The 12,491-nt window shown below is 47.3% G+C and overlaps 1 protein-coding gene across 5 annotated transcripts in view; it reads right to left on the bottom strand.

Annotated features, from left to right (window-relative positions):
- Window positions 1-2,733: 2,733 nt before the first annotated feature.
- Window positions 2,734-12,491, bottom strand: part of C1QTNF4 (C1q and TNF related 4) — a 131,842-nt gene continuing 122,084 nt past the window's right edge. For all 5 annotated transcript variants that reach the window (XM_069623092.1, XM_069623096.1, XM_069623093.1 and 2 more), the window contains one exon: window positions 2,734-4,181. In XM_069623092.1, the coding sequence (XP_069479193.1) occupies window positions 3,085-4,179 (1,095 nt within the window). In that variant the 5' untranslated portion in view covers window positions 4,180-4,181 and the 3' untranslated portion in view covers window positions 2,734-3,084. The remainder of the gene's footprint in view (window positions 4,182-12,491) is intronic.

Raw genomic sequence — 12,491 nt, 5'->3', positions numbered from 1 at the left:
GAGTCGCAGAGGTCGCAAAAGAGTCCAGAGGGGGGACAGGAGGCATCCAGGTGGATGTTGAAGTCTCCAAGAAAGAGGAGTTGAGTGGTTGAGGACAGGAGTAAGGAGGAGAGGTCCGCCCACTCGGAGAGGAAGGAGGAAATTTGACCAGGTGGCCGATAGTGTTCTTGGTGTTAATGGTGTTCTTGTACTGCTGGCCACACTACCATACAACCACTGTTTGTGATGTTCTAGTACTGCAGGCCCCACCTCCACTAGCCTACATCCACTGTTAATGATGGTCTAATACTGCTGGCTCCACTAGCCTACAACCATGGTTAATGGTGTTCTAGTACCACAGGCTCCACTAGCCTAAAACCACTGTTAATGGTATTCTAGTACTGCAGGCTCCACTAGCCTACAACCACTGTTAATGGTAGTTTAGTACTGCAGGCTGCACTAGCCTACAACCCCTGTTAATGGTATTCTAGTACCACAGGCTCCACTAGCCTACAACTACTGTTAATGCTGTTTTAGTACCACATGCTCCACTAGCCTACAACCACTGTTAATGACATTCTAGTACTGCAGGCTCTGCCTCCACTATCCTACATCCACTGTTAATGGTGTTCTAGTACCGCAGACTCCCCTAGCCTACAACCACTGTCAGTGATGTTCTAGTACGTATGCTCCACCAGCCTACAAGCACTGTTAATGCTATTTTAGTACTGCAGGCTCCACTAGCCTACAACCACTGTTAAGGGTATTCTAGTACTGCAGGATCCACTAGCCTACAACCACTTTTAATTGTGTTCTGGTACCACAGGCTCCACTAGCCTACAACCACTGTTAATGGTGTTCTAGTACCACAGGCTCCACTAGCCTACAACCACTGTTAATGGTGCTCTAATACCACAGCCTCCACTAGCCTACAACCACTGTTAATGGTGTTCTAGTACCACAGGCTCCACTAGCCTACATCCACTTTTAATGGTGTTCTACTACCACTAGCCTACAACCATGGTATGTGATGTTTTAGTACCACAGGCTCCATTAGCCTACAACCACTATTAGTGATGTTCTAATACCACAGCCTCCACTAGACTACAACCACAGTTAATGGTGTTCTAGTACTGCAGGCTCCACTACCCTAAAGCCACTGTTAGTGACGTTCAAGTACTGCAGGCTCCACTAACCTACAACCACTGTTAACAGTGTTCTACTACCACAGGCTCCACTACCCTACAACCACTGTTCGTGATGTGCTACTACAACAGGCTCCACTAGCCTTCAACAACTGTTAATGGTGTTCTGGTACCGCAGGTTCCACTAGCCTACAACCACTGTTAATGATGTTCCAGTACCACAGGCTTCACTAGCCTACAACCACTGTTAAGGGTGTTCTGGTAGCACAGGTTACACTAGCCTTCAACCACTGTTAATGGTATTCTAGTACTGCATGCTCCACTAGCCTACGACCACTGTTAGTGATGTTCTAGTACCACGGGCTCCACTAGCCTACAACTACTGTTAATTGTGTTCTAGTACCACAGGCTCCACTCCCCTACAACCAGTGTTAGTGACATTCTAGTATCACAGGCGCCACTAGCCCACACCCACTGTTAATGGTGTTCTAGTACCGCAGGATCCACTAGCCTACAACCACTGTTAGTGAAGTTCTAGTACCACATGTTCCACTACCATACAACCACTGTTAATGGTGTTCTAGCACTGCAGGCTCCACTAGCCTACAACCACTGTTAATGGTGTTCTAGTACCACAGGCTCCACTAGCCCACAACCACCGTTAATGGTGTTCTAGTACCACAGGCTTCACTACCCTACTACCACTGTTAATGGTATTCTAGTACCGCAGGCTTCACTACCCTACAACCACTGTTAATGTTGTTCTAGTACCGCAGGGTCCACTAGCCTACAACCTCTGTTAATGTTGGTCTAGTACTACAGGCTCCACTAGCCTGCAACCACTGTTGATTGTGTTCTAGTATCACACACTCCACTACCCTACAACCACTAGTAATAGTGTTCTAGTACTGCAGGCTCCAGTAGCCTACAACCACTGTTAATGGTGTTCTTGTACTGCAGGCTTCACTAGCCTACAGCCACTGTTAATGGTGTTCTAGTACCACAGGCTCCACTCGTCTACAACCACTGTTAGTGATATTCTAGCACCAAAGGCTCCACTACCCTACTACCACAGTTACTGGTATTCTAGTAGCACAGGTTCCACTACCCTACAACCACTATCAGTGATGTTCTAGTACCACAGGCAACACTACCCTACTACCACTGGTAATGTTGGTCTAGTACCACAGGCTCCACTAGCCTACAACCACTTGTGATGGTGTTCTAGTACCACAGGCTCCACTAGCCTACAACCACTGTTAATGGTATTCTAGTACCACAGGCTCTGCTAGCCTACAACCACTGTTGATGGTGCTTCATTGTCAGACTCCAGCATTCCTTCATCGCTGTTTATCCTGTTGTAGTATCTTGGACTCCAGAATCCATACAAACAGTTAATGGTTGTCTTGCATCCCAGACTCTACAACCACTGTTAATGATTTTGTATTATCTCAGACCCCCAGAATCCTTGCAAAGCTGTTAATCCCGCTATATTATCTCAGACTCCAGCATCAGAGAATTAACGTTAATGGTGCTCTACTATCAATGGCATCATTATCTCTGCAATCACAAAGGGGGAAATGCTATCTGGCATTGCACAACTCCAGCACCCCTTACCATCATTTTTATTGATGTTACAACATTTCACAAACTTAAGCATCATCATTTATTCTTACTATTTTTTCTCCTTTATCTTGGAGACCCCAGAATCCATTTGTTTACGCCATTCATAGAGGTTCTCTATTCATCCACCAATTTCCTTGCTTCTTCTTAAACCCACAACAGTTTTCCAGCAGTTGAGCTGCAGAGATGAGGCCCCCGCAGCGATGGATGCGTGCAGATGGGGAAAGCTCTTGAACATACAATGAAATCATGCTAGAACAAGGCAGGGCACGTGTCCACCTGTCGAATCAGAGTTCGCACAGTTCTCAGAAGTCCGGCCGCTGGCCTTGCTCCCGGGCTAGATGTTGGAGGGCTGGTTCTCTCCTGGATGGAGGGACTGGAGCTCAGAGCCAGTCTCTGGGTAAACCAGGAAGCCGGTAAAGGTGATGTACTTACCATGGTTGCTGTAGGCCCCGTAGCCTTCGTGCTGGTGGCTGTAGAGCCAGACCAAGTCCCCACGCTGCAGGGAGAGCATCAGGCTCTGGCTCTGCATCTCCCTGCGCTTGGAGTGGTTGTCGTCGTAGATCATGGCTTGCACCTCACTGCGGTTCTTCATGAGTTTCACTGACATGGTCTTGTAGGGAAGCTTTCCAATGGTGAAGGAGAAGTAGTATGCGCCAGCCACACGACAATGGAACTCACCGCTCGACAGGTTGAAGTCTTGTCCTATGTTCACAAACTCTGAGTCAAAGGTGATGGGCCGGTGCTGGGCCTTCTCCTCGTCATGCCCCTCTAGACTCTCTGAGCGAGCCACTGAGAAGGCGGACCTGGGCTCATTCGGAGAGTCAGAGAGCAAGAGTCTGTCTTCATAGACTTCATTTGCAAGGTTCTGTGAGCCCTTTGTGTCATGGTGTGTAATTGGCAGGGCCTTGTCCAGAACCCGCGAGCCACCACTGTTGTGGTAGTAGGATGATGTGTCAGGGTAGATGAGGTATCCAGTGAACGTTGTGTAAGGACCCACATTGCTGTAGAGGGCATACTGTGGGTCTCCGTGCAAGCGCAGCCACACAGTATCCCCGTAGTCCAGGGGCAGCATGGCGCTCTGGCTGGCTACCTTACGCTCCTTGCCGTGGTGTTCATCGTAGACTATCACCTCTACTTCATTCTTGTTCTTCATCAGCATGACCGACAAGTTCTTTTTGGGGTATTTGCCAACAGTAAAGGAGAAGTAATATGCCCCTGGAATCCGACAACGGAAAAGGCCAACCTTGGGGTCAAAGTCATCCCCAATGTTCACATAGACCTTGTCGAAGGTGATGACCATCTCTACACTACCTTCCATGCTGCTTGTCCGTGCCACTGAGAAAGCTGAGCGGAACTCATTGCCCGGGGAGCCTGAAGCCAGCTGGACGAGGAGACCCACCACGACACAGGCCTTTGGAAGCATTGTCATCTCTGTGGAGAATCAAGAAGTAAGGACAAAGAGCTTCAGTAAAGGAGCATTCATGAAGGTAAAAAGAGAATGGAACAACATCCGTGAGACCACAGACAGTGAGAGAGCCTGGAACGCATAGAGACACAAGATAACACACAGGAACAGAAAGAGAAAGAGAAAGAGACTGGAACGTGCATAGAGAGGAGAACATGAGGAGACACCAAAGCAGGTAGACAGAAGAGCATGCAAAGAAACAACAGCATGCACAGACATAAAGACACTCATGCTTTCAGAGAAGAAGTGACACGAAGAGTCAATAAGACACACTGATGCACATGAACACGAGGAGAGACAGAAACACCAGAACAAGTAACAGCAGAGAGAGACAAGAACACGCGGACAGGAGTACAAAAAGAAGCATCACCCGCATTTACTGTGATGAACAGCCCTTTACTTTGCCTGACCTAGCCGCTTATATACACGTACCATGCAGACTGACACACTTTGCATGCTGTAATCTAATGTATTGTACTTCTTAGCCAAGCTCCAACGTGCGCACCGCCTACTACTACTATTCGTAATACAGACGAGGAATTGTGCTTAACCATTTTTTCCCCGATAACAGCTTTTCTGTTTCATGAGATCTTTAACTCCTGATCGGCCTGTGACCTGTTCCACTGCGCTCCTAGTACCATATAATTGGTACTTACTTCAGCGCCATTGCATTCACTCTGCACTATCTTGAAATTACTATCGTATGCGTTATGTAATACGAGCCTACATTCTGCAAAACTATTTTATTACTGTATTTAGCTGCCTCTCTTACTGACTATTTAATCAGTGTCTCGCATATTGCCAGTATCCACTATTTAAATGCATTACTTATCACTTTATGTACTGTGGTTAACACCCCTCATATAGTTTTCCACTAGGCAGACAAAGTATTACACTTCCTACATCTACTTCATACAATCCTAGATCATAGTGCCTAGTTGACTCCTCCAGCCACAGAACTAGACAACTTTCAGCTACGTGATAACCCCTATGTGTGACATTAACTTGTCTTATTGCCTTATCACTCCGTTCGCCTTCTCCTTCAGAGCTCCCATACGAACTCATACATCACAATGCACAAACCTGCCTGGTCTTACCTTACACATACACTACTATTGCACATACCACTCGCCATTTGGTTTATGGCCATTACAACCTCAAACAGCTTGTTCATAAGTTACTTTGTGCAGCTTCAATTTACACTACATAACCTTGATAGCTCGGTTCTGCCCGCCCACCCACCACACATCATCCAGCACCTACGCACCACTATCATCATCATCTACACCCAGGTTGTATCTGCACAACCTATTGCTCAATAATACAACTACCATACCAGAACTCAATCCTTACCTAAACTCACCAGTCCTCTGGCTACAACACTTTGCTTCCAGACCAACGCCTAACCAACCCTGTGCCACACCTGTCCGAAATCAGAGAGTAGGCTCTACATTCTGCTATCAAGGCCACCACTTACTACCATGCACTAAAAGCAAACCACCATCAAACCAGAATCACCCTACTAATGTGGCACTCGCTACCAACACTGCAACACATGCCCAGAACTTCCTCCCAATTAGTCTTGACAGTAGTTCCACCAACTCTAAAACTATACCTGTTAAATGTGCCCTTATCAACGCTGGGTCACTCCCAGCTCATGCCCTTGACATTGCTGATTTCATCACAAGAGAGGATTTGGACTTCCTCGCCATCACGGAAACTTGGCTTCATGCTGCATCCGGCCCCGCACTATCCCTGACCATTCTGGATAACTATGCCATTATCAGATGTGATAGGAACACTAATCAATCAAAAGGTGGTGGCATCGCCATCATTTTCAAAAATTCCCTTGGTTTTAGGTCTATTCCATATACACAAATCTCCTCTGCTGAACTTCAATCAGTCAAACTAGCTATCTCACCCAAACATACAGCTACTATGCACCTCATTTACAAGCCTCCAGGACCCATTTCATCCTTCTACGATCCTTGCCATTAACACTAAACCAAATTCACAAATTATATTACTGGGCCATTTCAACCTTGTTCTCCAAGACCTAAATGATACCTCTGCCCTCGACTTAGCCAACCCTCTAACTGATCTAGGCTTCACCCACCACACCCAGGAACCTACTCATATCAAGGGTAGAACCCTCGACTGGTTAACAGACTTGAACTGTTTAATAAACCTATCGTCAGTAACAGCATGTTTATGGTCGGATCATTACAAAATAATCTTCACCATCAAAGCTTCCACGTCAAGCGCCAAAACAAACATAGCACCTGCTGTCCCCACTCACAACAAGAAGGACATTACCAAGGAGAAACTGCTCCCTTTAATCACCCCCTTCTTAACAGGATGTCATCATCCAACTCTTGACCCTACAGTCCTTGTTGACACCTATAACTTTACTATCCTAAAAGCCTTAAATACCATTGCTCATATATAAAGGAGACAGTTGGAAGTCTACAGAATTTTCTGATCTATACAAAAAGTATGGTGAAAAAAGACCTCCCTGCACATATAGTCTTGAAAAAATAGACCCAGTACATAATACTTATAACAGTACTCAAAATATTTTAATAAAGTTTACACAAAGGTAAAAAAAACTCATAAAAATGTTCAAACAGCACTCACCAAATGGGGATTTGGTGTTGTCTGAGTAACAAGACTCAGAAAGTGTACCAAGTATTAAAATCCAATAGTATGTTTTTTGACATGTGTTAAATGTGGTTATATGTATGTGAGTCTAGTGACAAAGTTGTTTTTATTTCTACCATGTGTTTTATGTTGGGGCATGTTCATGTTTGAACATTTTTATGACCCCTAATCACTACTCGGACAACAGTCTGACCTCCTTATACACCATGGCTAAACAAGCAAAATCTAGTAAGAACCCAGACATTGCCACAATGTTATTATCAGCTGACAAAAATAAGAAACTGGACCCCCCCATCTCTACCCCGCAGAAAGCCTCGGAAGACAAAGAGATCCTTGCAACCAAAAGTGACATCCTAGCATTCATGGCCGACATTAAATTTGAATTCAGGTCTTGTATGAACGAATTTACCACAAAACTAGAATTCACCGACCAAAGGGTGACGGAGATTGAACAGAGATTAGGGGAGGTCGAAGATCGTGCTCAGGACCACTCAGCCGCCTTGGACGAAATTCAACGCTCTATTAGGACCCTACAAGATAAATGTGAAATTCTGGAATTCAAGCAGGAAGATCTTGAAAACAGAGCTCGACGCAATAACCTCCAAATTCGAGGAATTCCAACCTCAGTCCCAGACAAAAATTTGGCAGAATATGTGGGTGACCTCTTTCAATCATTGCTTCCACAATTAGACAAATCTCAGCTCCTCCTAGATAGCCACCACAGGTTGCGCCCACACTGTAGGGTAGAAACGGACCCCCCCCCTGACGTCATAACCAGGGTGCACTTCTTCACCACTAAAGAGGCTATTTCATCAATCACTCGCACTAGGGATGAATGAACCTTCCAGGGCGCTCCCCTTCAGATCTACCAAGATTTATCTCTTCTCACTCTCCAAAAAAGGAGATCCCTCTGGCCCCTGACTCTTTTCCTCCAGGACCAACAGATTCGATATCGATGGCTTTTCCAGACGGCCTTACATTTCACCTACAAGGGCACCCTAAGGAAAATCAGCCACCTTGAGGATGCAGAGAAAATTATGCACTTAACATTGCCTGAGAACCCCTCACCCTCAGAAAACGCCACTGACAAAGACCCTACGTCTCCATCAAAAACGAAACAGAATTCCTGGTCGAGGGTCCCGAGATTCAGAAAAAAGAAATGACCCAGCACAAACATGGAACACATAGGCTAAAAACATCTAAAAACCCAAATTCTCGGAAACCTGAGACATGTCTCCTGCGGCTCCTTTTCTGCGGTGGCCTTCTCCGGTATAACTCGCTCTTCCTTTGGGCCCAGAATATTTCTTTCGCCCAATGGAGCTCCACCACTTACGAAAACGCAGATGAACCTTAAAGCCTCCACAACGGGCCCCACCATGGCCCATGCCCGTTTCCAAGGCACATTCCACCTATGAGCCCTTGGAATAATCCACCAGGTTTGCTCTTAGTTCTAGCCATGTTGGCTGAAAATAGCTATTTGGCCATGTTGGTCAGATCTACAATATTGCCCTCACCCCTTAGTTACATTTTGACCCTCCCGTTGGAGGTCCAAACAAAAACCTCAGGTGCAGGGTGCTAAGCGGTTACAGACTATTCAAAATGTTGACTGACCCACATTTATCCCACATCCCACTCCCCCCATCCACAGCCAGCAGAGGCCTTCCTTCCATCCAGGAAAATCACATTCTCAGATTTGTTTCCCTGAACATCAAAGGATTAAACTCTCCTGCCAAATGCAAATCAATCCTGCAAAAACTCCAAGATGAAAATGCAGCGGTTGCCATGCTTCAGGAAATGCACCCTCTATCAGCAGACTTTGGACGTCTACGCTCGCAGCATTTTCCGAAACAATTCCTCGCCTCTGGAGACACTAAAAAAGGGGGTGCATTGATTCTCTTCAGGAAAGGACTATATCCCCAGATACTGGACACCAAACTTTGCCCGGACGTCCGATTTACGGCAGTGAAATGCCTGTTGTGGGGACAGTTATATTCTTTTGTCGCGGTGTACGCCCAAAATACGGGTCCAGCTACCTTCTATGAGGGGTTAAGCTCCACTCTTTCTCCTTTTCTAGAAGGATGCCAGATAGTAATTGGAGGCGACTTCAACGGAGTCTCAGATCCCGTAAAGGATAAATCACACCCGCCTTCCTCTGGCGACTTTGCCCTGGCACTGGCACTCCTACATCTATTTAGTTCCCTAGAGGTGGTGGACTAATGGCGGGTACTCCACCCCTCAGAGAGAGACTTCTCCTTTGATTCCTACGTCCATAGGACTTTCTCCAGAATGGACCTTATCCTGGCATCCCCGCAAATGCTTGCTTACGCCAATGACGTAACCATAGGCTCAAGGATTCTATCCGACCATGCCCCTGTGACCCTGGAGATACGAGTACACAAGCCTTCACCTGCCACTCAACGCAGATGGACGCTGTACGGCCCAATACTCAACGAGATGCCACTAAGAGACTCGATAGCGAAGTCCATTAAGAACTTCTTTAAAGAAAACCCTAGCGAGGATACCTCCCCGGCTAACACTTGGGACGCTATGAAAGCGGTAATACGTGGGGAGCTGATAGTCCAGGGAGTAGCCTTCCACAAGAACAGGTGACAAACTCGCTTGATCCTCAAGGGTGAACTCCAGAAGACAGAGAAGATTCATAAAGAGAAAGGTTGGCCCCCAAAGACACAACAAGCTATTCGTACTGCGCAGAAAAAGACTGAGTCCCACTACGCCGAACACACGGTGCACCTATTAACGAAAGCCAAGCAGTTTTACTATGCAAAAAGCAATAAAGCGAACAAACTACTGGTGGCTAAACTTGCCAAGGCGAAACGATGCAACACTATTGTTGGACTATGGGACCTGCAGGGCAGAATACAATACGCCGAACAGGAAAAACAACGGCTGACAGCAGACCACCTGGCAAAGGTGATGACCTCGCTAGCACAAAATCTGCAGGAGCAAATAGAATATTTACAGACAGCAGCACTTCCACGACTGTGAGACTCAGCCCGGGACACCTTGCATACCCCGATCTCAGGTGAGGAGGTAGAGAAAGCCATAAAATCCCTCAAATCTCGAGCCTCGGGCCCGATGGGTACACCACCAGATTCTATAAGGTCTTTAAGCCCTAGCTCGTCGCTCCACTAGTACAGCTTTTTAACTCCTTCAGGGACACAGGGACAATAACCCACTCAATGCAAGAATCAATTACCGTTCTCATACCCAAACCCGGAGGGGACCCGACGAACCCTGCTTCCTATAGACTAATTGCCCTGCTGAACATCAATGCCAACATTTATTCCAAGATCCTGGCGACACGCCTATCCCATATACTGCCTGATAAACTGGGTTTATCAAGAATAGATCGACAGGTGACAATATTCGTAGAGCTTTGAACTTGGTAGACCTGGTCTCCCAAGACGCCCAGGGACTAGTGCTCATGGCCCTCGACACAATCGAAGCGTTCGACAAGGTGGACTGGACCTCAATGAGGCTCACTCTGGAGGCCTTTGGGTTTGGCCCACAGTTCCGAACCATGGTCCTGGCTAACTATAAGTCGCCAAAAACCCTCCTCAGGAATAATTGCACTCTTTCTACTCCAATACCCCTAACTTGTGGAACCAGACAGGGCTGCTCGTTATCTCCACTGCTATTTTCAATAATTATGAAACCCTTTGCCCAAAGAATTAGGCTGAATAACCTTATCAAGGGCCTCCGGGTTGGCCCATCACAGCATAAACTTGCGCTATATGCAGACAACATCCTACGCACCATTTCAGAACCCTGCTCCTCACTGACGCACGCCCTAGCTGAAATACACAGCTATGGAAAGGTTACTGGTTTCTCCATCAATTTCGACAAGTCAGCGGCCCTAGGGGTGGGGATAACCCCAGTGGAACGAGAAGCCTTGATCCCAATGTGCCCTATTCAATGGAAGACGAAAGCTATCACTTACCTGGGAATTTAGGTTCCGGCCGATCCTAAGAACGTGTACCACGTGAATTTGCCCCCACTCTTTAAAGAACTGGAAATCGACCTGAAGCGCTGCGCATCCCAAGAGATATGATTAATGGGCCGGATTACTGCTTGCAAGATGAACTTGCTCCCCAGATTCCTGTATGCATGCTCATCCCTCCCGGTCATGATCCCAACACCTGCTCTTCGAAGCCTGCAGAGGAAACATGCTACAATTCATCTGGAAGGGGAAAAAAGCCAGGATTCCCAAAGGAACAATGCTGGGTAATGCAAAACCTGTGGCCTGGGGTCCCAGACCTCTAGGGATATCAAATGGCAGCACAATTGGCATGTATCCAGGCATGGCAGATATTTTCTGATCGCCCCAGGTGGGTGGAGCTGGAACAGGTGCGCCTTCCCCTTCCCCTACGGTTCCTCCCACACTTTTCACCCCTGATGCGGCGGCAATGGCAGGGACTATTGTCATCCACTAAACATACTATAAATACTTGGGACATAGCCCTGAAACAGAAGGGGGTCCCAAGAGGACTTAGCCCCTCATCTCCGGTGTTCCTTCTCACCTGGGGCAAACCCCCAAAACCTGGATTGCAGGGGGCCTGGAGACCTTGGGACAGCATTTTGAAGGAGGACTCCCTCGCACCTTCGAACAATGCAAGGAAACTTTCTAGCTTCAGGAGAAGGATAAATTCACCTATATCCAGCTATGGCATTGGTGCTCCCACCCTCAAACCCGCCAAGCAGCAACTCGCTCCTTACGGCCCTAGAGCTGACCCTAAAAGATCTTCCAACCCGTGGCAAGATCTCTGCCCTGTATAAGCGCCTCCAGAAGGACTTTCTTACCTTAAAAACTCGATCCATGGCACAATGGGAGGCAGACCTAGGTCACCCAATGGAGGACCAATCTTGGGTAGACATTTGGACCCGCGCCCACTCATCATCCACCTGCATCACCAACAGAGGATGCGCCTACAAAATCCTGATATGCTGGTACTATCCCCCTCTGAGGCTCCACCATATGAATCACACTCTTGACCCAGCCTGCTGGAGACAATGTGGTCAGGTAAGGTCTTTCTTTCACATGTGGTGGACCTGCCCAAAGTTCCAAAGCTTTTGGAAGCAATGCTTAGCTAGCATTGCAGAGATCACCCAGACAACGCTTCCTCTAAAACCCAAACCCATTCTCTTGGGCTCCCCTGTCCCAGGGATCTACCCAAGGTCCGGAGCAAAAGCTAAGTTACTGTATCAATGCCTCCTGGCAGGAAGGATAGTGGTTGCTTGCTCATGGAAATCCATGGATGGTCCCCTCCTGTTCCTGTGGTGGGTGAAAATATGGGATGTATTGGTTGCGGAAAAAGTTACTGCGGACAGGGCAGCCCACCTCCACCGCTTTCAAAACATTTTGGACCCAATTTTTGACTATGACTGAGAATTCCCAGCCCTGACCTACAAACCCCAATTGGCCCAGAGGGTCCTGGACGATGGGGGCACTCTCCAGGAACAGAGACAATGAACTTGGGCATTCGACCCCCGGCCGGGTTCGATAACCGTAGGGGAAAGGGGGAGAGGGGAGTGAGACATGACCTTAATTTGATGTATAACATGCTTGAATGTAAACCTGTATTGCTGCCACCCTG

Source organism: Ambystoma mexicanum, chromosome 11 (genome assembly GCF_040938575.1).
Source record: "Ambystoma mexicanum isolate Mex_15411 chromosome 11, UKY_AmexF1_1, whole genome shotgun sequence".
Classification (NCBI taxonomy): Eukaryota; Metazoa; Chordata; class Amphibia; order Caudata; family Ambystomatidae; genus Ambystoma; species Ambystoma mexicanum.
This window is presented reverse-complemented; position numbering and strand designations above follow the sequence as displayed.